This window comes from Microcaecilia unicolor, chromosome 2 (assembly GCF_901765095.1).
Source record: "Microcaecilia unicolor chromosome 2, aMicUni1.1, whole genome shotgun sequence".
In the NCBI taxonomy this organism is placed as follows: domain Eukaryota; kingdom Metazoa; phylum Chordata; class Amphibia; order Gymnophiona; family Siphonopidae; genus Microcaecilia; species Microcaecilia unicolor.
The window spans coordinates 268,183,209-268,209,525 of NC_044032.1; the positions used below are offsets into that span (position 1 = coordinate 268,183,209).

Consider the following 26,317-nt stretch of genomic DNA (forward strand, 5'->3'; position numbering starts at 1 on the left):
CAGCACCACTGAGTCGCCCTGAGCATGCGTTCTATTGAATACAATAGCCCAATAAGGCGAATCTTTATTCGCCTTGAGTAACACTGTAACTCCTGCCATTCTCCAAGAAAGTGGCAAGGTCGTATCCTCATCTATAGAGTTATATACTCTAACTAATGTTGGGGCCAGCATTTTCTTAAAGCATTTGTAGAAACAATTACTATAACCATCTAAACCTTGGGTTTTTCCATTGGGCAAGCTCTTAATCGCCCAAATAATTTAATCAACTGTAATGGCGGCTGACATCATATCTTGCTCCGAGGAGGATAAAACAGGTAAATCCCTCCCCTCCCCAAAGATGGAGTGAATATCTTCCACTGAGGGAGTCCCCTTGGATATATAGAGTTGCTGATAATAAGCTAAAAATTCCGCATGAATACCCTCCACCTGAGAACAAAGCTGCCCATTTCTAGTCATCAAAGAGCTAATAGATTTATGTTGTGTCACCTATTTCAATTTATATGCTAAGACCCGGCTAGCCCTATTATTAAATTCATAATATTCTTGCTGTGTCCGTTGCGTTTGCTCTTGTATAATATTAACGAGGAAAGCTTCAGTTGATCTTTATGCAATGCTGCAAGTTGCATTGGGGTGGCCTGCTGCTTTATATTTAAGCCTTCCAGATGTTGTATAAGTTGTCTAAGATCAGACTTTGTTTAGTGGACTTAAAAATATAAGCCTGTAAAGAGAAAATTATTCCCCGTAGAACCACTTTTAAACTTTTTCACAGTACCCATGGAGATGTCTCAGGGGTATCATAAGTTTGAGAAATTCCTGCAGCTCCCCTTCAAGCTGTTGGTTCATCTTATAAATTGTCAGGAAATTTCCACCCGCTATAGGGGGTGGATTCCCCATGTCCTCAGAAAGCAAATTATAGGGGCATGATCTGACCAAGTACATACATAAACCGAGGCATCTCCCAGCTATAAATCTATTCAAGAATACAAGTCATATACTGCGGATTAATAAGTACAGTCCCACTCTATCCTGTGTGTAACCCGCCACAAATCCACCAGCCCCCACCGAACAACAAATCTCTGAAATATCACCTTATCAGTTTTAGCATAAGAGACTGCATTAGCAGTATTATCTTCTTCTGGGGCCGACATCATATCCTGCTCCGAGGGGGATAAAACAGGTAAATCCACCCCCTCTAAGAAGGCGTGAATATCTTCCATTCTGGTATATAGAGTTGCTGATAATAAGCTAAATATTCTGCATGAATACCCTCTACCTGAGAACAAAGTCCCCACCTATCAGCAACTCCCCTTCTATATGTTTGGTCAACAGGGAGGATATCTGTGCAAAGAAATCACGTTGTGCTTGATTGGGAGCATATATATTCAACAAAGTATAAAGAACCCCCCTAGGTCTATTATTAGCAAAATATACCAACCCTCTTTATCGAGGATACTTTTGTGAACATTCCAAGGATGTCCCTTTAAAAGAATTCCCACCCCTGCTGACATTCAATAATGACTATGAGTAAGCAAGTACTCATATTTTGTAAGCAGACGGGTCTCTTGTATAAATAATATATCAGCCTCCAACCGTTTCACCTCCTTATACAGCAATTTGCGTTTGATGGGTGTATTAAGGCCTTGTACATTAAGAGACATAAAATTCACTAAAGACAGCGATTTAAAAAAGAAATAAACAGCATAGTATAAGTTCCAACTTATATACATTCACATGCCCCAAGAACAACTTCAAATCTCGATAACAGCTCAACCAGTCCCGCACCCATCCCGTATCCCCCCTCCCACCCCCAAGCCCCTAAAGACCAGAAGGCGAGCCATAACAGCCTCATTGAAACAAAGAGAACGGCAGCAAGAGAATATACCCCATGTAAGACATATCACAAACTTGCATAATTACAACAGACAATCCCAGACTTTCAATTTACAAAAGAAAAACAAATAATGGCAAAACATCAACCTTTCCATCATGATAACTAGAGTAACATTTCAAGACAAAATAAGATATGCAGAGATAGTGAATCTCAATAAATCTGTAAATCTCCATGAGTTAGCCAGAGGAGAGAGTCAATTAGCATTCAGAGGTATTATTTGAGCCCAGAATGTTGGCGAGTGAGGCGACCCTTGCCTCGCATGACTCTTTGCCATTGGGAACGTGATGAATGTACCACTAAGGCCTTGGTCCAAGGTGCTTGGCCCTGTAGCGGAGATGATGGAGGATCCACCTCAGGCAAAATCGCTCAGGTCTCTAGCATGCACACCCAATGAAGCTTCCCTTCCAAATAGAAGTACAGGGCAAAAGGATGTTGCCATCAGTATTTTATCTCTTTCTCTTGAAGGTGTTTAGTGAAGAGTCAAAACTCAGAGTGCCTCTTCAGAGTTGTTGCTGCCAGATCTTGATAAAGTTCTATTGGGAATGTATCCCATTTCAGTGAGGCGGAACTCCAAGCCTTAGCCAGCACCTGTTCTTTAATTTTATAGTCTACAAAACAGGCTATAATATCTCATGGCACATTGGCTCTCGGTCGAGTTGCCACTCTAAGGGCCTGTTCTATTTTTAAAATCTCCAGAAGTACTGCTTGCTCCTCCGAAGATAGAAACATACTCGCTATCAGCTGAATCTCCAGCTCACAATTAATATATTATGCCTGCTCAGGTAGCTCCCAGATGCGTATGTTGGCCTGATAGCCATGATTTTCCAGGTCTTCAACCTTGTCCAGGAGGAGAATATGCTGGTGTTCCACTATAGTAGTTTCCAGGGATACCAAGGCTTTCTGACGTTCATCAATGCGGGTTTCCGTATCCTTTATGTGATGGCCCAGCTCTGAAATTTCTCAGTGCAAATCAGCTGCTAGCGCTGAGAGCTCCTCACCGACCACTTTAATGTCAGAACGAATTTCCTGTAATATTTCAGGAAATTCTGAAAGGGGATTCTCCTAAGCCTCCTGTGCCATTGTTTGAGCACACGAGGCAGTTTGCTCTTCTGCATTTATCCAAGTGGTCTGACTGGGACGCCATCTTGGCAGCTCGTGGCTGCGAATGATAAGCAAAATCTTTCAGCGATTTACGCAGCGCATGTTGAATATCACTTCCACCCATTTTGCAGAAGAAGTTAAGAGAGAGATTACAGGTAAAGTAAGCCTCGAAATCCTCCGATTTGGCTGGGATTGAGCTTATATTGATGAAGGGGTATGCAGAACTTCTTGTTCAGGCAGCCATGTCAGGACATGACGTCACCACTCCAAAGTTGTTTTTTTTATACAAATATGTGAAAGTAAATGTAGTACAGAGACTGTAGAATGTTGTAGATGTCACACATGCTTGCTGTGTCTCCCTGTGTTATCCGGAAACCACAGGGTAAGCATTCTGTTAGGATCTGCACTTTCCCCTCCCTCCTCAACCCTTTAACTTATTTGTTTCTTTTCCAAAAGGCGGCAGTGGCAGCGATTCCCATAGGCTGCCCTGCCACCGGCACTGGCCTCTTCTTCCACTGCGGCCCACCTGTTGATGTAACTTTCTTTCTCCGAGGACAAGCAGGCTGCTTGTTCTCACTGATGGGTCGACGTCCACGGCGGCCCAGGAATGGCAATTTTTCACAGCAAAAATAGACAAAGTTTTGCCAGAGCATTCTGGAGCGCGGGGCATGCGCGGCTGTCTTCCCGCCTGTTGTGTGAGAGTCCCCGCTCAGTTTTTCTTTTTCCGCGGTGGAGAGTGGCTGCTTTTGTCCATCTCTCTCCTCAGGCTCAGAGAAAGAGCTTCGTTGTTGAGAGTTATTCTCTCTCTTTTTGTCCTGTTCTATTTCTTTTACTCTGTTTCCTTCAAAAGTAATAAAAAAACTCCTTTATTTCTTAGTTTAGCCCTCTTAAGTTTCTTTTTGTTTCCGTTGCGGCCCTCTTAGGCCGCACATACTCTGTTTCTCATTTTTGTGCCCTTTTATTTTGGCACAATCGCAAACTTTGACTTCGCCGCCGCTATTTTTCTGTCCATATCATTGAGGACTCCCAGCGACTTCAAGAAGTGTACTTAGTGCAACCGGTCGATCTCAGGTACCGATCCCCAAGCTTGGTGTCTTCAGTGCCTTGGGCCCGACCATCTCCCAGACACATGTAAGTTGTGTCTTAGCCTTAAAAAGCGGACGCAGGCATCGAGAAAAGCTCTTCAGGATCATCTTTTCGGAGCTTCAACTGGTTCTTTGGCGTTGACGTTGACATCGGTACCAAGGTCGGCGGCGTCGATATCGGCACTGAAGATGGCATCGACTTCAGGAGCGCAGGTAATGGTGGTCCGGAGATCACCACACACTGGGAGCAGTGAGTCGTCGAGTGGGTTTCCACCTGCCTCGAAGTCTCCTGCTGTGCAGGCCCCATGGGACTGACCACTCTCGGACCCGACCCCGAGGAGACATGTGGATTCCACGTCCTCCTCGTCGGTACTGAGGAGTATCGATGACGTGCATCGAGTGAAGGCGAAGAACCATCATCATCAGTCTCCTTCCAAGCATGTTACCGGGAGCTCTGGGGCGTCGAAGGATTAACACCCGTGAAGCGCCGACACCGGGAGGACCACTCACCCTCCATTCAAGAGGTGTTGGAGAGTCGGTCTTTGGGCAGCCCGGTACCGCCCCCTAGACCTCCACAGATTCTGACACCGATTCTTGCACCGACCCCACAGCCTTGCTCGACAGCAACTCTAGACGAGCGCATCCAAGCCATTCTTCCAGGTCTTCTGGAGGGGTTGCTGCGTCAGTCTACTCCAGTAGCGGGGGTGCTTGCACCCTCCGTACCGTTGATGGAAGCAGCAGCTGGCTCTATGCCTGTGCTGAGGTCTCCTACGCTGGTGCCGCCTGCAGCATTGGCGTCAGCTGCCACCCAGGTCGACTCCCCATCGCTGGAGGGAGCTTCATCGCTGCCAGCATGGGAGTTGACTTCTCAACATCGCCATCGAGGACAGGGTTCCTCAGCGTCGAGACGGGCCCGGTTTTGGACTGCAGTTAAGAGAACTCTTGTCCGATACCGATGAGGATGCCTCGTGGGATGAAGGGGAGGATCCCAGGTATTTCTCTTCCAAGGAGTCTTGTGCTCATCCCTCTGATCCTACTCCTTCACTAGAAAGAAAGCTTTCTCCCCCGGAGAGTCTTTCTTTCTCTTCATTTGTCCGGGAAATGTCTGTGGCTATTCCCTTCCCTGTGGTATCTGAGGATGAGCCCAGGACTGAGATGCTCGAGGTCCTTGACTATCCTTCGCCACCTAAGGAGTCATCCACTGTTCCTTTGCATAATGTGCTCAAGGAGACACTTATGCGGAACTGGATGAAACCACTAAGTAATCCCACCATTCCCAAGAAAGCTGAGTCCCAATATTGGATTCACGGAGAACCTGAGCTGATGAAGTCGCAGTTACGTCACGACTCTATGGTTGTGGATTCTGCTCTCAAGAGAGCTAGGAGTTCTAGAGACTTTGCCTAGGCGCCCCATGGAAGAGAATCTAGAACCCTGGACTCTTTTGGGAGGAAGGCGTATTAGGCCTCTATGCTCGCGGCCAAAATTCAATCTTACCAGCTCTACACGAGCATCCACTTGAGGAATAAGGTGAAGCAACTGGCGGACATGATTGATAAGCTCCCTCCGGAGCAGCCCAGGCCTTTTCAGGAGGTGGTCAGGCAGCAGAAGGCGTGTCGTAAATTCCTGTCCAGGGGTACTTACGATACTTTTGATGTTGCATCCAGAATCGCTGCCCAAGGTATAGTGATGCGCAGACTGTCATGGCTGCGTGCCTCTGACCTGGACAATCGAGTCCAGCAGCGGATTGCGGATGTCTCTTGCCGGGGGGATAATATTTTTTATGAGAAAGTCGAGCAAGTGGTTGATCAGATCACGCAGTGGGAAACCGCTATGGACAGTCTCTTCCGCCGGGCGCCTTCTGCTACTACCTCATCAGGTAGACGATTTTTCCGGGGAAGGAAGAATGCTCCCTATGCTTATAACAAGCGTAGGTACAAACCTCCTTCTCGACAGCCTTCTCAGGCTCATCCCCAGCGCGCTCGTTCTCATCAACAGCGTGCGCCAAGGCAGGCCCCTGTGGCTCCCCAGCAAAAGCAAGGGACGGGCTTTTGACTGGCTCCAGCTGAGCATTGCCGCTATAAAGGTCTCCGTTCCGGACGGCTTGCCAGTCGGAGGAAGGTTAAAATTTTTTAACCAAAGGTGGCCTCTCATAACCTCCGATCAGTGGGTTCTTCAAATAGTCCGGTTAGGATACTCCCTCAATTTGATCTCCAGACCTCCAAATTGTCCACCTGGAGCTCAGTCCTTCAGCTTCCAGCACAGGCAGGTACTTGCAGAGGAACTCTCCGCCCTTCTCAGCGCCAATGCGGTCGAGCCCGTCCCACCAGGGCAAGGAGGGCTGTGATTCTATTCCAGGTACTTCCTTGTGCAAAAGAAAACAGGAGGGAGGCGTCCCATCCTAGACCTAAGGGCCCTGAACATATTCCTAGTCTGAGAAAAGTTCAGGATGGTTTCCCTGTGCACCCTTCTTCCCATGATTCAGGCAAATGATTGACTATGTTCTCTGGACTTAAAGGATGCTTATACACACATCCCGATACTTCCAGCTCCACAGGAAGTATCTTCGATTTCGTCTGGGGGCGCAGCACTTCTAGTATTGTGTACTGCCCTTTGGTCTGGCGTCTGCGCCCAGGGTCTTTACAAAATGCCTGGCAGTAGTTGAAGCGTCGCTACGCAGACTGGGAGTGCATGTGTTCCCTTATCTCGACGATTGGCTGGTAAAGAACACCTCAGAGGCAGGAGCTCTACAGTCCTTGCAGATGACTATTCAACTGCTGGAGCTACTCGGGTTTGTTATCAATTACCCCAAGTCCCATCTTTTCCCTGTTCAGAAACTGGAATTTATAGGAGCTCTGCTGGACTCACAGATGGCTTGTGCCTATCTTCCCGAAGCGAGAGCAGACAATCTTCTGTCTCTAGTTTCTATGGCCAGAGTGTCTCAGCAGATCACAGCTCGGCAGATGTTGAGACTTCTAGGCCATATGGCCTCAACAGTCCATGTGACACTCATGGCCCATCTTCACATGAGATCAGCTCAATGGACCCTAGCTTCCCAGTGGTATCAAGCTGCGGGGGATCTAGAGAATGCAATCCAGCTGTCCACCGATTTTCACAATTCCCTTGAGTTGTGGACAGTTCGATCCAATTTGCCCTTTGGACGTCCCTTTCAAATTCCTCAGCCACAAAAAGTGCTGACCACGGATACATCCCTCATGTGGTGGGGAGCTCATGTCGATGGGCTTCACACTCAAGTAGTTTGGTCCCTCCAGGAAAAAGGTCTTCAGATCAATCTCCTGGAGTTGCGAGCGGTCTGCAACGCTCTAAAGGCTTTCAGAGATCGGCTGTCCAATCAAATCTTCCAAATTCAGACAGACAATCAGGTTGCAATGTACTACATCAACAAGCAGGGGGACACTGGATCTCGCCCCCCTGTGTTGGGAAGCCGTCCAGATGTGGCTTTGGGCTCGCCGTCACGGCACGTTTCTCCAAGACACGTATCTGGCAGGCGTAAACAACAGTCTGGCCGACAGATTGAGCAGGATTATGCAGCCTCACGAGTAGTCACACAACTCGGGCGTCGTACGCAAGATCTTCCGAGAGTGGGGCACCCCCTTGGTGGATCTTTTTGCCACTCAGGTCAATCACAAAGTCCCTCAGTTCTGTTCCAGACTTCAGGCCCACGACAGACTAGTGTCAGATGCCTTTCTCCTTCATTGGGGGAAGGGCCTTCTGTATGCATATCCTCCCATACCTCTGGTGGGGAAGACTTTGCTGAAACTCAAGCAAGACCGCGGAGCCATGATTCTGATTGCTCCCATCTGGCCGCGTCAGATTTGGTTTCCCCTTCTTCTGGAGTTGTCCTCCGAAGAACAGTGGAGATTGGAGTGTTTTCCAGCCCTCATCACTCAGAATGAGGGGTCGCTTCTACATCCCAACCTCTAGTCTCTGGGTCTCACGGCCTGGATGTTGAGACCGTAGCATTAGCTTCCTTGGGTCTCTCTGAGGGTGTCTCCCGGGTTTTGCTTGCTTCCAGGAAAGATTCCACGAAGAGGTGTTACTTTTTCAAATGGGTTTGCTATCTGGTGTGATAGCAAGGCCCTAGATCCTCACTCTTGTCCTACACAGACCCTGCTTGAATACCTTCTACACTTAGAGTCTGGTCTCAAGACCAACTCCGTAAGGGTTCACCTTAGTGCAATTAGTGCTTATCATCAACGTGTAGAAGGTAAGCCTATCTCTGGACAGCCTTTAGTAGTTCGTTTTGTGAGAGGTTTGCTTTTGTCAAAGCCCCTTATCAAATCTCCACCAGTGTCTTGGGATCTCAGTGTCATTCTCACTCAGCTGATGATACCTCCTTTTGAGCCATTGAATTCCTGCCATCTGAAGTACTTGACCTGGAAGGTCATTTTCTTGGTGGCTGTTACTTCAGCTCGTAGAGTCAGTGAGCTCCAAGCCTTGGTAGTGCATGCTCCTTATCTCGTTTCATCACAACAGAGTAGTCCTCCGCACGCACCCTATGTTCTTGCCAAAGATGGTGTCTGAGTTCCATCTGAACCAGTCAATTGCCTTGCCAACATTTTTTCCCAGTCCTCATACCCACCCTGCTGAACGTCAGTTGCACACCTTGGACTGCAAGAGAGCATTGGCCTTTTACATGGAGCGGACAAGCCCCTTCAGACAGTCTGCCCAAATGTTTGTTTCTTTTGATCCCAACAGAAGGGGAGTCGCAGTCGGAAATCGCACCATTTCCAATTGCCTAGCAGATTGCATTTCCTTCACTTACGCCCAAGCTGGGCTGAATCTTGAGGGTCATGTCATGGCTCATAGTGTTAGAGCCATGGCAGTGTCAGTGGCCCACTTGAAGTCAGCCACTATAGAAGAGATTTGCAAGGTTGCGACGTGGTCATCAATCCACACATTCACATCTCACTACTGCCTTCAGCAGGATACCTGACGCGATAGTCTGTTTGGGCAGTCGGTGCTGCAGAATCTGTTCGGGGTTTAGATCCAACTCCACCCCCCTCGGCCCATTTTTATTCTGTTCCAGGCTGCAATCTCAGTTAGATGTTTCTGCTTTTAGGTCAGTCTCAGTTATGTCCTCGTCGTTGCGAGGCCCAATTGACCTTTTTTGTTGTTTTGAGTGAGCCTGGTTGCTAGGGATACCCCATCAGTGAGAACAAGCAGCCTGCTTGTCCTCGGAGAAAGCAAAGATACATACCTGTAGCAGGTGTTCTCACAAACCCACCCACCTCCCCTTTGGAGTTGTTGTTCTCCTTGTTATTGCTTTTTAATATAACTGAGCGGGGACTCGCACAATGGGCGGGAAGACGGCGGTGTGTGCGCCCCGTCCTCCAGAAGGCTCTGGCAAAACTTTGTCTATTTTTGCTGTGAAAAATTGCCGTTCCTGGGCCGCCGTGGATGTCGACCCATCAGTGAGAACAATCAGCCTGCTGTCCTCGGAGAACACCTGTTACAGGTATGTATCTTTGCTATTTCCTCAGAGGCGGAACGCAGTAGTGAAGAGGCCAGTTCTGGTGGCAGGGCAGCCTATGGGAATCGCTGCTGCTGCCGCTTTTTGGGGAAAAAAATAAGGTAAATATAGGGACGGGGGAAGATGCTAGACCAGGCACTGGGGCAGGCGGCATTTCATCTCTGCCTCAGGCGGCAGATTGCCTTGGTCTAGCCCTGGCCAGGTATATAGGCAAATTGTTTACAGTTGCTCAGGACAGATTTGGAGCTCAGGCATCTTGTTTTTTGATGTCAACTGACATATTGGTTTTGCCAGAAAGATAAGAGTTCTAACCTTTCTTCCTATCTAGTCTGTAGGCCCTGAACACACTCCTTTACAAATGTGATGCACTTTACTTTTGTTATCTTTGGTTTCTTAAATTGTAGGCACAGGCAACCTTTCAGAAATGCGTTGCTGCCCAGCAGGAGTGGAAGCAGATTCACCACCTTTGTTACTGGGAGCTGATGTGGTCATACATTTACCAGCAGGACTGGCTTCAAGCATATCGCTATGCAGACCTTCTTTGCAAAGAGAGCAGGTGGTCAAAGGTAATTCAGCCAATCAAAGTAATTGTCATGATATGACATGAAAAATATGACATTTATTTCCCTGCAGATAAGCAGGTTCAGTGAGTCATACATGTGGCCTTGCTGGGGGCTGAGCAGACAGATCCAGAAATTTCTGGAAAAACCTAAAGGCCTTATTGTTTCAGCACTGGCATAGCCCTGTGCTTTCTTACTAATTTCTTTTCTTGCCAAGACTATCTGTTATGGTTTACTTTTTTTTTTCAGCACTGCTAATATGTTTTCAGGTCTTCTGTCTTTATCTTTAGGCTTCTTTTTGAAAACCCTATAGATTTTCCTTAGGTTTTCCTTCACTTTTGACAAGTTTTTTTGTATGTCTGTTTTCCTAGTGAATTGATTCATGGAATGTTTCCTTCCAAAGTCAATCTAATCCATCTGCCTGTCAAAATATTTTCTCTGTTGAGCCATCTTTAAAACGAGAAAACTCCATATTTGTTTTTTCCTCTTTGAATTTTCTCACAATGTCAAGACAAGTGGCTTTAAAATCTGTTCCAAGTGCAAACAGAGGATATCCATCACTGTCCACTGTGAAATTTTCTACAAGTACATGGGAGTAAGATATCTGTCTCTACTTCAGGAAGCGGTGAAAGCTTTACTCTTCTCCTAAGCCTTTACTAGAAGAAGGAACTAACTTGCTAGTCTCACACATGTGGAGGGGCATTTTCAAAAAAAATATCTTAAGTTCAAAAAAAATCCTGCTTATGATGTCCAAAAAAACAAAAAGGGCCATCTCACAGCCATAATCAAACGTCTACATTTCCTGTTCGATTATGGCTATGAGATGGACATTTTTGCACTGAAAACATCCAAAATGATTTGCCATTTTCTAAAGTGAAACATCTAACTTTTGAACGACAAAAGCCCAGGGATATGAATTTCTGTTTGGCATAATTTTCAAAAATATGGCTATAGATGTCCTTGCAGTACAGAGGAGTAGTCTAGTGATTAGTGCAGTGGACTGTAAACCAAGGGATGTAGGTTCAAACCGTACAATAATTCTTTTTTTTTTTTTTTTGTAAATGTGATCCCTCCAGGACCTGTAAAATTCCTACTGTACCTGAATGTACACCACTTCAATAGCCTTCAGGCATGTAGTTGTCATATATTTAGGTACAACAGGCATAGGAGCCAACTTTTCAAAATTATTGGGGGTGCTAAGCCCAATGAAAATAACCCCTCCCTGGACACATACAAGGAATTTTCTCAACATTGGGGGTGCTCAAGCACCCACAGCACCCACAGAGTCGGCTCCAATGACAACAGGTATTTTTCTGTTCCTGGAAGGCTCAAAATTATTAAAAAAAAAAAAAAAAGTTGAAATAGGACTTTGCCTGCTTACTGCTTTGTTCAGAATGACCATAATACCTGCAGCTGACATAGAGCCTGGTTTTTCCTTTTTAGTTTCACTTTCTCTTATACCCTTTGCTGTCTGTTAAGAACATAAGAACAGCCATACTGGGTCAGACCAATGGTCCATCTAGCTCAGTATCCTGGGTTCCAACAGTTTCCAATCCAGGTCACATGTACCTGGCAGAAACACAAATTGTAGCAACATTCCATGCTACAATATCGGGCAAGCAGTGGCTTCCCCCATGTCCATCTCAATAACAGATTATGGACTTTTTCTCTAGGAACTTGTTCAAACTTTTTTTTAAACCCAGATGTGTTAACCACCTTTACCACATCCTCCAGCAATGAATTCGAAAGCTTAACTATTCTTTGAGTGAAAAAATATTTCCTCCTATTTGTTTTAAAAGTATTTCTGTGTCCCCTGGCCTTTGTACTTTTTGAAAGAGTGAAAAATCAATTCACTTTACCCGTTCCACTGTACTCGGGATTTTGTATACCTCAGTAATATCCCCTTTCAGCTGTCTTTTTTTCAAGCTGAAGAGGCATAACCTCTTTAGCCTTTCTTTGTATGGGAGGAGCTCCACCCCCTTTATCATTTTGGTCGCTCTTCTTTGAACCTTTTCTAATTCCACTCTATCTTTTTTGAGATACGGTGACCAGAATTTAATGCAATACTCAAGGTGAGGTCACACCATGGAACGATACAGAGGCATTATAATATTCTTGGTCCCTTTAATTGTGTATTGTGTGAATATTGTAAGTAGCATACTGTGCCATTATATGTACTGTTACTTGAATATATTTTCTGTTGATAATGTCTATTGCCTATGTTCAGTTTGATCTTCTACACCGTCTTGGGTGAATTTCTTCAAAAAGGCAGTAAATACATACTAATAAATAAATAAAAGTGCATGAGGGTGTTACCTAGAGATATTTGGTGATAAGGTCATATTTATGCTCTACAGCAAGGTACAGATGAAGTCCACTTCTTAGAACCTAATGCCAAGGACTTGACACGAGGACTATGAAGCCATGTCAAAGAGGCTTTTAATATCTTTGCCTCGTTGGTGAAAGGATGACCTAGAAACTGAGAAGCCTTTTGTTTCCCAGTTGAGCTGAGAATTTTTTATACCAGTTTTAGCAGTCCACATGGAGTCCAGGATCATAATCTTGGGTCTGGATAATATATTTCTTTTCTCCACAACTATTTTTCTGCAGTGGCACGATGAAACTGTAGTTATTTCAACCTGAGCAGAAAAACTCTGAAGGCCTTTCTCCCTTAATCAACAAGAAACAAAAAAAGAGGCTTACAATGTCTGAGAGATCCAGGCCTCTCAATGGAATGCTTTTTCACCTTCAGTGGATTGTCCCATATCTCTCTGAGAGCAAGGCGGTGCTGGAAGTTCTGCACCATCAGGAGCATCCATGTCTGGAGGTATGAACTCTGCCTCCCAGACACTCTCACACTGGTGCACTGTCTCCAGAGGTCCAGACCACAGCCTTTGGCCTCAAAATCTACAGAAGATAACCATTCCCTTCTGAGACTGACTTTGATGTTATCTTCAGCGCTCTTTGAGACAGATCAGGATAGAAAAATTCCTGAGTTGCCTGCATGAGCTACTAAATAAATTAAGATGTATGTGTCAAGAAATTCAACATCTCTTGGTGGATCAAGTGACCCTCTGCTTGGGACCTCCCATGTGAATTTCATTTCCATCTGTGCCAACCCAGATGGAACAGATCTGGAGCAATAAAACTCTGCTATTTCTTGACACCGTTGACTTCGATGCCCAAGAAGTCAACTTTCAAACCAAGGTATTTAATGCCATATCCAGTGCACTCCCAGGCATCCATCCAATTTGTCTTTTCTGAGTCAGGATCTGAGAAGTCCTGAGATCTTATTTACCTGTCATAGAAGTTCTGTTCCAGTGAGGAAAAGTCTACTGACTTCTAATCAGAGTCCTCTTCATCTTATCCTGGGAATGATTCTTTCTCTGAAGACCTGGCCTTTCTAGATTTGGAAGAAAGAAAGAAAGAAACAAACAAAAGAGATGGAATCTGAAATGCAGCGTCCAAAGCACAGCAGAAAAAAAACAAAACAAAAAGCCCCAAGAATTGATGTGAAGGAACAAAATTTATTACATGACTTGACAGGGACTGTGTTTAGGTGATATGCTGTTCAATACAATTTGATAGTTCTGCTCAGTCACGGGGAATGGTAAATGTTGATCACGGTGTCAGTTGCAGAGACATCGGATGTAACTTGCATCAATCAAATAATCATACAAACTTTGTACTGCAGGGTGAATCAGTTCATTTGCAGTGGTTAACATTTAGCATTCCCCTGTGATTGAGCAGAACCATGCAAACGATTCCGGGATGTCTCCAATCTCATCTCTATTCCCCTCCTTCCCCCCTCCTCCCTCCCCTTCTCGTGTGCCCTGTGGAATGCCTGCTCGGTCTGCAACAAACTTCCCTTCACCCATGATCTCTTCATCTCCTGTTCCCTTCAACTGCTCGCCCTAACTGAAACCTGGCTCACCCCTGACGACTCTGCCTCAGTCGCGGCCCTATGCCATGGAGGTTATCTTTTCTCCCACACTCCCCGCCCAGTTGGCCGCGGAGGAGGCGTCGGGTTTCTACTTTCACCCTCCTGTAGTTTTCAACCCCTCCTCCTACCACAGTCTCACTGCTTCTTATCCTTTGAAGTTCACTCCATCCGTCTATTCTACCCGCTGCCACTCAGAGTTGCAGTCATTTACCACCACCCCCTGATAAGTCCCCCTCTTCCTTCCTTACTGACTTCGATGCCTGGCTCTCTGTTTTTCTTGAACCCTCATCTCCGTCCCTCATTCTTGGAGACTTTAACATACACGCTGACGACCCATCCAACTCTTACGCTTCTCAGTTCCTCACTCTGACATCTTCCTTCAACCTCCAGCTGAGCTCCACCACCCCTACTCACCAAACTGACCATTGTCTTGACCTCATCCTCTCCTCTACCTGCTCCCCCTCCAATTTCTGCACCTCTGCTCTTCCTTTCTCAGATCATCACCTATCACCTTCATCACCCTCCCCCTCAGTCCAGCCCAACACTAACCACTACTTTCAGGAATCTCCAGGCTGTCGACCCTCCCACCTTATCCTCTAGTATCTCTAATCTCCTCCCTTCCATCATGTCCTCCGAGTCTGTCGACAAAGCTGTCTCTACTTACAATGCCACTTTCTCCTCTGCTCTGGACACCCTTGCACCATCCATCTCCCATCCCACAAGGTGTACTAATCCCCAGCCCTGGCTGACCCCTTGCATCCGATGCCTTCGCTCCTGCGCCCGATCTGCTGAACGCCTCTGGAGGAAATCTCGCACCCATAGCAACTTCATTCATTACAAATTCATGCTATCCTCCTTCCAGTCCTCCCTATTCCTTGCCAAACAGGACTATTACACCCAATTGACTAATTCTCTCGGCTCCAACCCTTGTGGTCTCTTCACAACCCTTAACTCCCTCCTCAAAGTGCCCTCCGCTCCCACCCCCCCGCTCACTCTCTCCTCAATCACTGGCTGATTACTTCCACGACAAGGTGCAGAAGATCAACCTCGAATTCACTACCAAGTCACCTCTTCCTCGTCACCCTTTAATCCACTCCCTCAACCAACCAATCCAGGCCTCCTTCTCCTCTTTTCCTGATATCACCGAGAAGGAAACCGCCCACCTTCTTTCCTCCTCGAAATGCACCACCTGTTCCTCTGATCCCATCCCCACTAACTTACTAAACACCATCTCTCCTACTGTCACCTCCTCATCTATCATGTCCTCAACCTCTCTCTCTCTCCACTGCAACTGTCCCTGACTCCTTCAAGCATGCTGTAGTCACACCACTCCTCAAAAAACCATCACTAGACCCTACCTGCCCTTCCAACTACCACCCCATCTCCCTCCTACCCTTCCTCTCCAAGATACTTGAACGCGCTGTTCACAGCTGCTGCCTTGATTTTCTCTCCTCTCATGCCATCCTCGATCTGCTTCAATCCGGTTTTCGCCCTCTACACTCGACAGAAACGGCACTCACTAAAGTCTGTAATGACCTGTTCCTTGCCAAATCCAAAGGTCACTACTCCATCCTCATTCTCCTCGACCTATCCGCCACTTTTGACACTGTCAATCATAATTTACTTCTTGCTACACTATCCTCATTTGGGTTCCAGGGCTCTGTCCTCTCCTGGTTCTCCTCTTATCTCTCCCACCATACCTTCAGAGTACATTCTCATGGATCTTCCTCCACCCCCATCCCGCTCTCTGTTGGAGTTCCTCAGGAATCTGTCCTTGGACCCCTTCTTTTTTCAATCTACACCTCTTCCCTGGGCTCGCTGATCTCATCTCATGGTTTCTAATATCATCTTTATGCTGACGACACCCAGCTTTATCTCTCCACACCAGACATCACTGCGGAAACCCAGGCCAAAGTATCGGCCTGCTTATCCGACATTGCTGCCTGGATGTCCAACCGCCACCTGAAACAGAACATGGCCAAGACCGAGCTCATTGTCTTTCCACCCAAACCCACTTCTCCTCTCCCTCCACTCTCTATTTCAGTCGATAACACCCTCATCCTCCCCGTCTCATCTGCCCGCAACCTCGGAGTCATCTTCGATTCCTCCCTCTCCTTCTCTGCCCATATTCAGCAGACAGCCAAGACCTGTCGCTTCTTTCTCTATAACATCAGCAAAATTCGCCCTTTCCTCTCTGAGCACACCACCCGAACTCTCATCCACACTCTCATTACCTCTCGCCTTGACTACTGCAACCTACTCCTCACTGGCCTCCCACTTAACCATCTATCCCCCCTTCAATCCGTTCAGAACTCTGTTGTGCGTCTTATCTTCCGCCTAGACCGATATGCTCATATCACCCCTCTCCTCAAGTCACTTCACTGGCTTCCGATCAGGTACCACATACAGTTCAAGCTTCTCCTACTAACCTACAAATGCACTCAATCTGCAGCCCCTCACTACCTCTCTACCCTCATCTCCCCTTACGCTCCTACCTGTAACCTCCACTCACAGGACAAATCCCTCCTCTCAGTACCCTTCTCCACCACCGGCAACTCCAGACTCCGCCCTTTCTGCCTCGCCTCACCCTATGCTTGGAATAAACTCCCTGAGCCCATATGCCAAGCCCCCTCCCTACCCATCTTCAAATCCTTGCTCAAAGCCCACCTCTTCAATGTCGCTTTCGGCACCTAACCATTGTACCTCTATCCAGGAAATCTAGACTGCTTCAATCTTGATTGACTGCACTTTTTGTCCTTTAGATTGTAAGCTCCTTTGAGCAGGGACTGTCCTTCTTTGTTAATTGTACAGCGCTGCGTAACCCTGGTAGTGTTTTAGAAATGTTAAATAGTAGTAGTAGTAGTAGTAGTAGTAGTAGTAGTATTCATACAGCATATCCAGGCATAACACCAAAACAAGGCCCGAGTCGGGCCTTCTAATAAATTTTGTTCCTTCACTCCAATACTTGGGGCCCTTTGTGCTTTTGTCTGCTGTGCTTTCTAGATTTTATCTATTCTCAATTTCATGAAGTACCTGGATCCCACTAAAGAGTTGCTAACAGCACCCATCCAAACGTCATTCAGGATGCATGGAAGAGAATGTGGGAAACCCTACCCATTGTACTTCCTGTTGGTAAGGAGGACTTGAAGTATCATTAACCAATAGCTGGACTTGACAGGCCTCAGTTAGCACACCAAAGCGTGGAAGCCCCCTGAGAGGGGCTAGAAGTCCATAGCTCATGTTTTATTGGCCCCTGGGCACGATACTAAAACATTTTGGGAGAACTTTTCCCCATAAAACGAATTTTTTTTTATTTTATTTGCATGAAGTCTTTATTAACAAGGTAAACATACAACAAGAGGAAGAAGAAAATAACACCAAGCCACATTAGATCAATCGACATTCAACGCAATTATTAAAAACCTAACAGTAACAGTCCTGTTATTGTTGTTCAACCTTTCATTTGAAAGCAAAAAAACACACTCCAAAATTTATATAACGTTTTTTATGTACTTAACCAGACCCCCCCCCCCTTCCCAATGCCACTCCATAAAACTAATTTTAATGGAAGCCAATGCTCTATTCCGATCTCATCTCATAAAATGCTCACTTGTTCATGTGATCTTAAGTACAAATAGATGGACTTTTTGTAATGATAACATTTAGGATGAGAAAAGATCAGAAGCTTTGCTTTGTATCCTCCCCCTCCATCAACCTCCTTTATGATTAATGTAACCCTATGTTGCCTGTGAACCTCAGTGCAAGTTATTTAAAGAGTTCCTGGACTGGATTTTGAAGGTCAGGATCAGGACTTCACACACTTTTCTTGGGCAATAAATAGTAATGCCAGAATATATGTTCCAACCCCATGATGGTTTACTCAAATTTGGATGTTAAGTAACTGCGTCAAGACTTATGATAGGGATGGGCAGTTTTTTTCTTTTTTTGTAGATTCTGTTCCCCCAGTTTCCAGTATGTATTATCTTCCACAGCAAAGAGGAAGGAGGGTGCAGAGTGAGTTCCCTTGCTGGAGAGATGGATAGCTTGGACTTCACTAACTTATTGCAAAGATCTGACTCAGATCTTCTGGTGGCTACTCTTCTAATAAAATGTGTCTTAGACCAGATAGAGACTGACTTCTCAGGATGTGTTTTCGTACAAAAGATACTACTTTTAAAGAATGCGGACGTGCAGGTTTTTCCTGACGTGTTTAAGGATACACAGAAAAGGAGGCATCAATTTTTACTATTAAAACCTGCTTTATTGAAATTATGAGTGTTATTCTTTTTGCACTTTCCTTGTAAATGTTTGGTTCAATACCAGGGTGCAGGTTATATCTTTTGTGATCCGCAACACTTAACTGCCTTTGGGGTTCATTTTTGAAAGAGAAAAACGTCCAAAAATTGTCATAAAACACCATTTGGATGGATTTCTTCTCAAAAAGTCCAAATTGGTATTTTCCAAACCTGTTTTACAGACTTTTATCTATGCATTTCATCTGCAGTGCGTCCAAATCACAAGGGGGCATGTCAGGGGTGTTTTAAAGGTGGGATTAAGACGGGCTTAGGACGTGCCTAACACTTGGACATTTTACAGTCATAATGGAACAAAACCAAAATGTCTAGGGCGAAAACATCAACATTTTGGTCTAGACCTGTTTTTCTAACGAAAAAGACACAAAAAGTTACCCTAAATGACCAGATGACCACTGGAGGAATTCAGGGATGATCCCCCTTACTCCTCCAGTGGTCACTGACCCCCTCCCACCCCCCAAAAATGTGAATAAAAATAGTACTCACCAGCCTTTATGACAGCCTCAGATGTTATAGCCAGGTCCATTAGAGCAGCATGCAGGACCCCAGATTAGTGTAGTGGTGGGTGCAGTGTTTGATAGCCAGGTGAACCAAGGCCCATACCTTACCCTGTTACGCTTGTGGCGGAAACTGTGAGCCCTCCAAAACTCACCAGAAATCCACTGTACCCATTTATAGTACCCCCTTTACCCATAAGGGCTATTGTAGTGCTGTACAGTTGGGGGGTAGTGGGTTTAGGAGGGCTCAGCAGGCAAGATAAGGGAGCAATGGTGAGATGTGTATACCTGGGAGCATTTATATGAAGTCCACAGCAGTGTCCCCTAGGGTGTCCCATTGCTTTCCTGGGATGTCTGGGGGATCAGTCTGCTAAAATGGCCGCCGCTTAACGGACGCAGGATCTGTTGGCTCCTGATGCTTTTGCTGTACCGTACCGTCTGCCTGGCTTCAATCTGGCCCAATCTTCTCTGCTGTCGCTCTGCTGTATGCTGTGGAGATCTGTTAGTCTTTTGTCTGGTTCCCTGCTTGCTTTCCCGTTCCTGCCAGCGCCACTGAGGGGAGACCGATGTCAGGAGGGACGGAGTTCAGGCCCTTAGTGCTGCGGTGTGATTCACCTGTGGTGGACTCGAGCGGGGAGGTGCTGCCGATGGAGGAGACGGGTGGTGAGTGCTACCGGGCATGGAGCTGGATCCATGAGCCGCAATTGGCGCTGCGGTCTCGTCGCTTGAGGGAAGTCTGCTGCCTCTGCTGTCCTTCTCCCGGCGAGCTTTTGGCTCTAGTCCTGGAGTTGTTCCCCCTGTCTTCGCTGGCTCCGCCTCTTCTGTCGGTCCGGCAGAGCAGTAGCGGATGGCGGAGAGCCCGATGGTTGGACATTAGGAGGTGGTCCGTTAGAACCTGCACTGCCTGGATCCCTTGGATTGATCGGGCAGCTGGTCTTCTCTTCTGTGGCTTCTCCGTGCTTATGATGAAGGGGCCCGTTTCCTCCTGGTTTCCTGCCTTGAGTGTCCCGGCGAGTCAAGACCTGATTTAGAACTTCTGCTTTCTCTTCTTCTTTTGTTTTCTATTTCTACTTATGATATATTGTTTTCTAACTCGCCCCTTCCTTCCCTTATTCCTCCGGTCCTTCTCTTCTGCCATTGTAACTGATTTATTTGTTCATTGTAAGCCGCTTAGAGGCTGCTCTGTGTGGCAATAGGCGGGGTATAAATGACATAAATAAATAAATAAAAATGCTGGCCCTCCTACATCCCAATGGCTTGATTTTGTTTGTGTTTTTTTTAAATTTACTTTATATATATTAGATTTCAAATTTCCATCAAGCAAAAATACAATCTTTCACTTGAAAAGAAAAAGACATTACAAGAAATTAAAAATACAAAGAAAATTAGCATAAGTACATGACAATGTATATAAGACAACAAAAGTGCCCCTTCAAAATCATCTGTCCCATGCTGCAAAAGAAAACAAAAATATTAGTGTAATTTTAAATATGAAATGCAAGGGCACTGTCCCAGAGGAAGTGCACTGCAGGATATAAGTTGCAAAGAAAAAGTCTTAGTAATAGAGTTCAGGATTCCGAGTCGAGTGCTATGAAATAGGTCTGCAAAAACAATATACAGATCCTAAAATAAATGTTATACTAAATATTTTAGCCTCTTAGTCCCCAATACAAGAGGAAGCTGAAAAATCAAAGAGGGATATTATCACAAATTATTCCTAGCCAAGGGATACCACAGAGCTCATTTAAATGATATTTATAGTTTCTTTTGTCCCCCCTCCCCCCCCATGCTCAGAGAACTACGCTCAGAACTCGGTCACTCCTAATGCTTTAACTCTATGCCAGCTTGGAGCTAGTGTTAGGGTTAAGAAGGGAGAAGCAGTGCTGAGCCTTCAAGAGATAGTCTGCAAACTAGCCACTCACCATCTTCTCCAGGACTCGGGCTCCCACTTGGGGGGGGGGGAGGAGAAGGGAAAGCATTGTCGTCCAACATTTCGTCCACTTTTCAATGCAGCATTTGCTGCAGCAGGGGAGACTAGAAAACAACCTGGCAGCATTGGAGCCTTATTGGTCAGCTGTCCTCCCTCTTCTCCCCCCCCTCCACCTAGGCATTACAGCACATGTGCAGGGGAGCTGTGCTGTTCTCCCTCTTCCTCCTCTCCCCCCGCCTCCGCCCATGCATTCCAGCACATATGCAGGAGAGCTGTCCTTAATGCACAACTGTTCAGCGAACGTGCTGGGCACCATCCGCCCAATTTGCTCCCTCATGAGCAAAACTAATAGCATACATATCATTTGCATACTATCAGCTTTGATCATGAGGGAGTTATATTAGGGTGCTGTTGGGGTGGTAAACTCTGGCGCTGTTCTGTGCTGCACTGGAGTTTTGATCATCAGGACCTAAGTGCCTCAGTCTTACTTATGTTGATTTTGGATCCCGAAACCTGGGAATATGCTGTTAAAGCAGAAATCAGATTAGGTAGAGTAGTGAGAGAAGAAGTCAGAGACAATAGGATGTCATCAGCAAACAAGCTTATCTTGTACTCCTCATCACCCACCCTAACACCTTTAACATTTGGATTGGATCTAATGGCCGAGGCCAGGGGTTCATCACAAGGGCAAAAAGCAAGGGAGATAAGGGACACCCCTGTCTCGTTCCTGTAGAAAGTGGGAACTTAGCTGAGTTACCTCCATTCACACGCACACAGGTAGTAGATTTAGAATAAAATTCATAAGTCCAGGCCCAGAAAACAGTCCAAACCCCCATAACGAACAAAACCCCATCCAAGAACGGGCAGTGAACCCTGTCAAAGACCCCAAGAGAAAAGACTGAGACTCAAATCTACGAGACACATAATTCAAGTTAATAATCATATGAATATTGTCTGCCACCTGCCTCTTTGTAACAAAGCCCACTTGATCCGGATGCACAAGAGAAGGCAGCATGCAGCTTAACCGGATGGCCAGGACCTTAGCTAAAAGTTTTGCATCCACATTAAGAACAGAGATTGGATGATAGAATTGACAATCAGTAGGATCTTTTCCCTCTTTTGACAGGACAGAAATACAAGCCTCCAATATAGAAGGAGGTATATGAGCTGCTGTTCGTAATGCCAGCAAGCAAAGGTGCTAACTCAGGAGCAAAATCTCTATAGAATTACAATGGCAAACCATCCAGGCCAGGAGACTCCAATAGTACTATCCCTGGTATACAAACCCTCTAAGAATTCCCTAAAACGGGCCCTAAAAGCAAGTGTGTCTGCCCCCCCCCCCCCAATTTTTAATTTTCCCCACCACCCTATCTGCCTGGGCATTTCGCAGTTTATAAGCTAAAATAGAGCTGGCTTTTCCAGAGTATTTAAAGTGCCTCTGTCTCACCCTATCCAGTGCAAATTGAAGATCTTCTCGATGCATACTCTCAAGAGAGAGCCTAACTTCACAAAACTCCTTCATGGTGTTCAAAGAGCCAGTCCTCTTAAGTTGAGTCTCAAGTTGAGAGATCAATGACAAAAAGTATTGTTTTAGAGATTCTTTCCGCTTCTTCCTCCTAGAGGCATGTTTTAAAAAGAAACCTCATGTAACAACTTTCAAAGCCTCCCAGGCCATAGAGAAAGATGGACCAGATGACAGATTCTGAGCTAGATAGTCTTTCAAAAGAGCCTTATGTTCCTGCACCACCAACTCATCCTTAAGTAAGGTGATATTGAATATCCAGAATCTGTCCACTGGCTCCTCCGATCTCAATGTCAAGAAATCCACCCTACAAGGGGCATGGTCCAAAAAGGTGATATTACCAAGAGATACACCCCACACTTGATCTTTAAAAGATGTGTCTAACAGTATGTAGTCTATATGGGAATATTGAGCATGAGGAGAGAAATAATATATATAATCCCTTTGGGAACCACTATGCTCTCCAAACATCATAGAGGCCCAAATCATTAACAAAAGCCTTTGTAACAATTTTGTCCCCAGGAGCACAGTTGCCTGTGGTATCCAAGGTTAAATTAAGACAAGCATTAAAATCCCCAGCACACAAAAATGAACCTTCTATAAACCCTCTCAACTAAAGCTTAATGGATGCAAAAAAGTCTATTTGACCCATGTTGGGAGCGTATATGTTGGCCAAGGTCAACTCAACCTCCTGTGTTTGAACCTGAACAAATATATACCTCCCTTGAGGGTCTTTTTGAATTGTACCTGAATCTTTAAATCTTTATGCAAAAGCACAGCAACACCCCATTTTTTCCCCAGCAGTATCAGTGACAAAGAAAATATATGGATACAGTTTATGGTATAATAGATGTTCATGTATTTTACAAAAATGTGTCTCCTGCACAAAAACCATATGAGCCCCTTGTCGAGTCAGTTCCTGAAACAATAGATGGTGCTTCCTAGGTGAATTAAGGCCATGAGTATTAATTGTGAAAGCACGAACATTAGTCATCATGAAGCACCCAAGAAAACACAATCACACCAACACATCCCAACAGCCATGCACACCAAAAGATAAATCCTCTCCCCCCCCACATACACCAATCCCCCACACTCCACCAAACCACCCCCAAACCCTCCCCCCCTATGCATCTCCCAAAAATCCCTCAAAAAGAAGGATAAGACTTTAGTGAGAGTAAGTCTGTCCCTCCCCTGCAGGGATATCCTCCCCCTTCCCCAGAACAAATGGCTAACACAAAACATTGATCTCAGCAATAAACAAGTTAAAGCAGAACAAAAAAAAAAATGTCCAGGCCCCCTATATCAAGTATAGAGCCCTGGACAATATCCCTGCAGGATACAAACCAGTACCAAAAGGATAGCAGTCAAAGCAAAAATGACCTAATGTAAGAGTCACATAAAAATGCTCAAATCTGAGCTGTATCTAAATTACACAGCAGTCTTTTGCCCCTGCTAGATGCACAGGCTCATCACTTGGCTTTGCTACCAGTGGCGGAAGAGGTAGCTTTACTCACAGTTGCTGAATCATTCCCAATCCAACCTCCTTGAGCACTTTCAAGGCTTCATCAGGTTTTCAGACCTTACAGAGAGACTTGCAGAGGAAAATTGAGCACCAGCAGGAAAGACCAGCGATATCTGATCTGTTCCTTGCGCCAAACTTCAAGCATAGCTTTGAATTCCTGCCACTTCACCAGAGTGAAGGCTGACAGGTCTTGAAACAAAAACAGTTGCATCTTGAAACTGGATCAAGGATACCGAGCATGCCTTCTGCAGGATCAGTTCCTTGTCTGCAAAGCGAGAAAAGCAGACCACAATGTTTTGCGGTCTAGTAGCAGCGGCCCAAATGGCCCAATGCACTCTCCAGTCCAGTATCGGAATCAACCTCTTTAAGATCCAACAGCTGGCGGCATAATGATTGAATCACCTCCCACACATTTTCTTGGTTATTATTTTTCAGTACCCCTTGAAAACGAAGGTTGTTCCTGCGCCCTCTATTCTGGACATCGTCCAATTTATACTGCAGCTCCTCATATTGAGTTTCCAAGGTAGAGTACTTAGTTTGTAGGTCCAAAACTGCTTCCCCTTGTTCTTCGAATTGCATTTCCATTTCCTCAAAGCATGCTTCGAGTTTGCACAGGTCCTGATGTATGGTATCAATGTGGGTCACGAGTTCCCCCCTAGTTTCTTTTATTTCTAAATGCAAAGGGCGAAAGATTTGTTGTATCTCTTGGCCAAGACTTCTGAGGTTTACCAGTTCCGATTCTCCATCATCTTTCGAGCAACTACCGGGTTCATTATAAAGGGATGTGACAGAGATGCAGACTGCGAGGAATCTTTTGAGCCAATCTGGTGGAATTGTTTCAAAGTCTCTTTAATGTCTGTCGACATCAGGGGATATTTGCAGCACAATATAAGAAAAATCCAAGCTTCAGAGGGCCCGATGTGTTTGGGTGTAATAGCTTTTAATCGGGAGAGAGAGAGCAGAAATTCAAAATCAGGCACCCATTCAGGCAGCTGATGTCACTTCCTCTCCCCTTCTTTAGTTTTTTTAAATAACTGAGGAATCCGCATGACCACATTAGGTGGGAAGATATCAGCGCATGTGCGGTGAGACAGTGCTAGAAAGTACTCAGTTAATCTCACTAGTCAGCATCTGCACCAGGCTCCATTGGATGACATTACCCAACTGTGATAAGTCATGGCCTGCAGTCCTTGGAAAATATCTGCTACAGTTGAGTAACTTTGCTTTATGTATGTTTTTTGCAGGCAATATACGTGTATCAGAAAGCAGCAATTCTGAGTATGCTTCCAGATGATCTTGTGCAAACGACAGGAGAGGATATTGTAGCCTTGTTCAGGTACTGGAATTGTACTATTTTCAGCATTATGACTTATTTCACACACACTCTCATTCTATATAGTGCGCCAAAACAATATGGTTTATTACTTTCACATTACACTGGCAGTTATGTGCCAAAACAGAGGGGGGGGGGGGGGGGGGGGGAATAGCAAGTATGTGTGTAATCCAATTAATGGTCAGTTTTAGATTATTTGCAGGGACATCCAGACCCAGCAAAACTCCTCTTAATCTTCTTACATGTGATCTTAAATTAGACATAATCTCAATCAGCAAACAGACCTCAGCGTCTTTCATATGAGCATATAAGCCCACAGATCACCTGCCTGTTCATCGGTCTTGTTTTTCCATACTTTTACAAAAACTCAATAATGAAAGAAGCAGGACTTGGTGTTCAGAGTTATGTTTGAGAGCAGTTTGAGGAATGCCGGACCCACACCCTGAGGCAGCAGTTGCAAACATTCCAAGGTGATTAAGGGTTCATTTTCAAAGCACTTAGACTTACAAAGTTCCAAGAACTTTGTAAGTCTAAGTGCTTTGAAAATACGCCTCTTAAGTATCCGTGTCCTGTGCTTTGATAAGTTAAGTGTTGCTTTTGCAGTTTCATATATTGAAGTAAAGTTTATTGAGTGTTTGTAAAAACATGTAAAATATGATAAAAAAACAAGACTGATGAACAAGCAGGTGAGCTATGGGCTTGTATGCTCATATGAATAGAGTCGCCGCTGAGGGCTGTTTCCTGATTGAGATCATGTCTAATTAAGATCTTATGTAAGAAGATTAAGAGGAGTTTTGCTGGGTCTGGATGTGAGTGAGGTATGTGTGTAACTGCACTTAAGGCAGTTAAGTATCCTGTAACTGGTACCTAAGTGTTCTCATATGTACCTGCAAGGAGGGTGTTCACGTGGGCGGGCCATGGGAGTGTTGCCAAGCAATCTGCCCAACTTATAGAATACTGTCAGTTGTGTGTACAGACTGCCACATTTAGGCTTGCATATTTATGGCTGCTGTTGACATGGTGTGTGTGGGTGCGATTAAATGTTGATGTGTAACTGCCAACTTCTGTTAGTATTCTAGAATGGGTTTGATGTGAAAATTTGCCCTTACAGAATACTAGCTTAATA

General features: G+C 45.4%; 1 protein-coding gene across 5 annotated transcripts in view; it reads left to right on the forward strand.

Moving 5' to 3' along the window:
• TTC39B (tetratricopeptide repeat domain 39B) overlaps nucleotides 1–26,317 on the forward strand; it is a 292,928-nt gene that overhangs the window by 214,368 nt on the left and 52,243 nt on the right. For all 5 annotated transcript variants that reach the window (XM_030194157.1, XM_030194159.1, XM_030194161.1 and 2 more), the window contains 2 exons: nucleotides 9,973–10,134; nucleotides 25,103–25,194. In XM_030194157.1, the coding sequence (XP_030050017.1) occupies nucleotides 9,973–10,134; nucleotides 25,103–25,194 (254 nt within the window). The remainder of the gene's footprint in view (nucleotides 1–9,972; nucleotides 10,135–25,102; nucleotides 25,195–26,317) is intronic.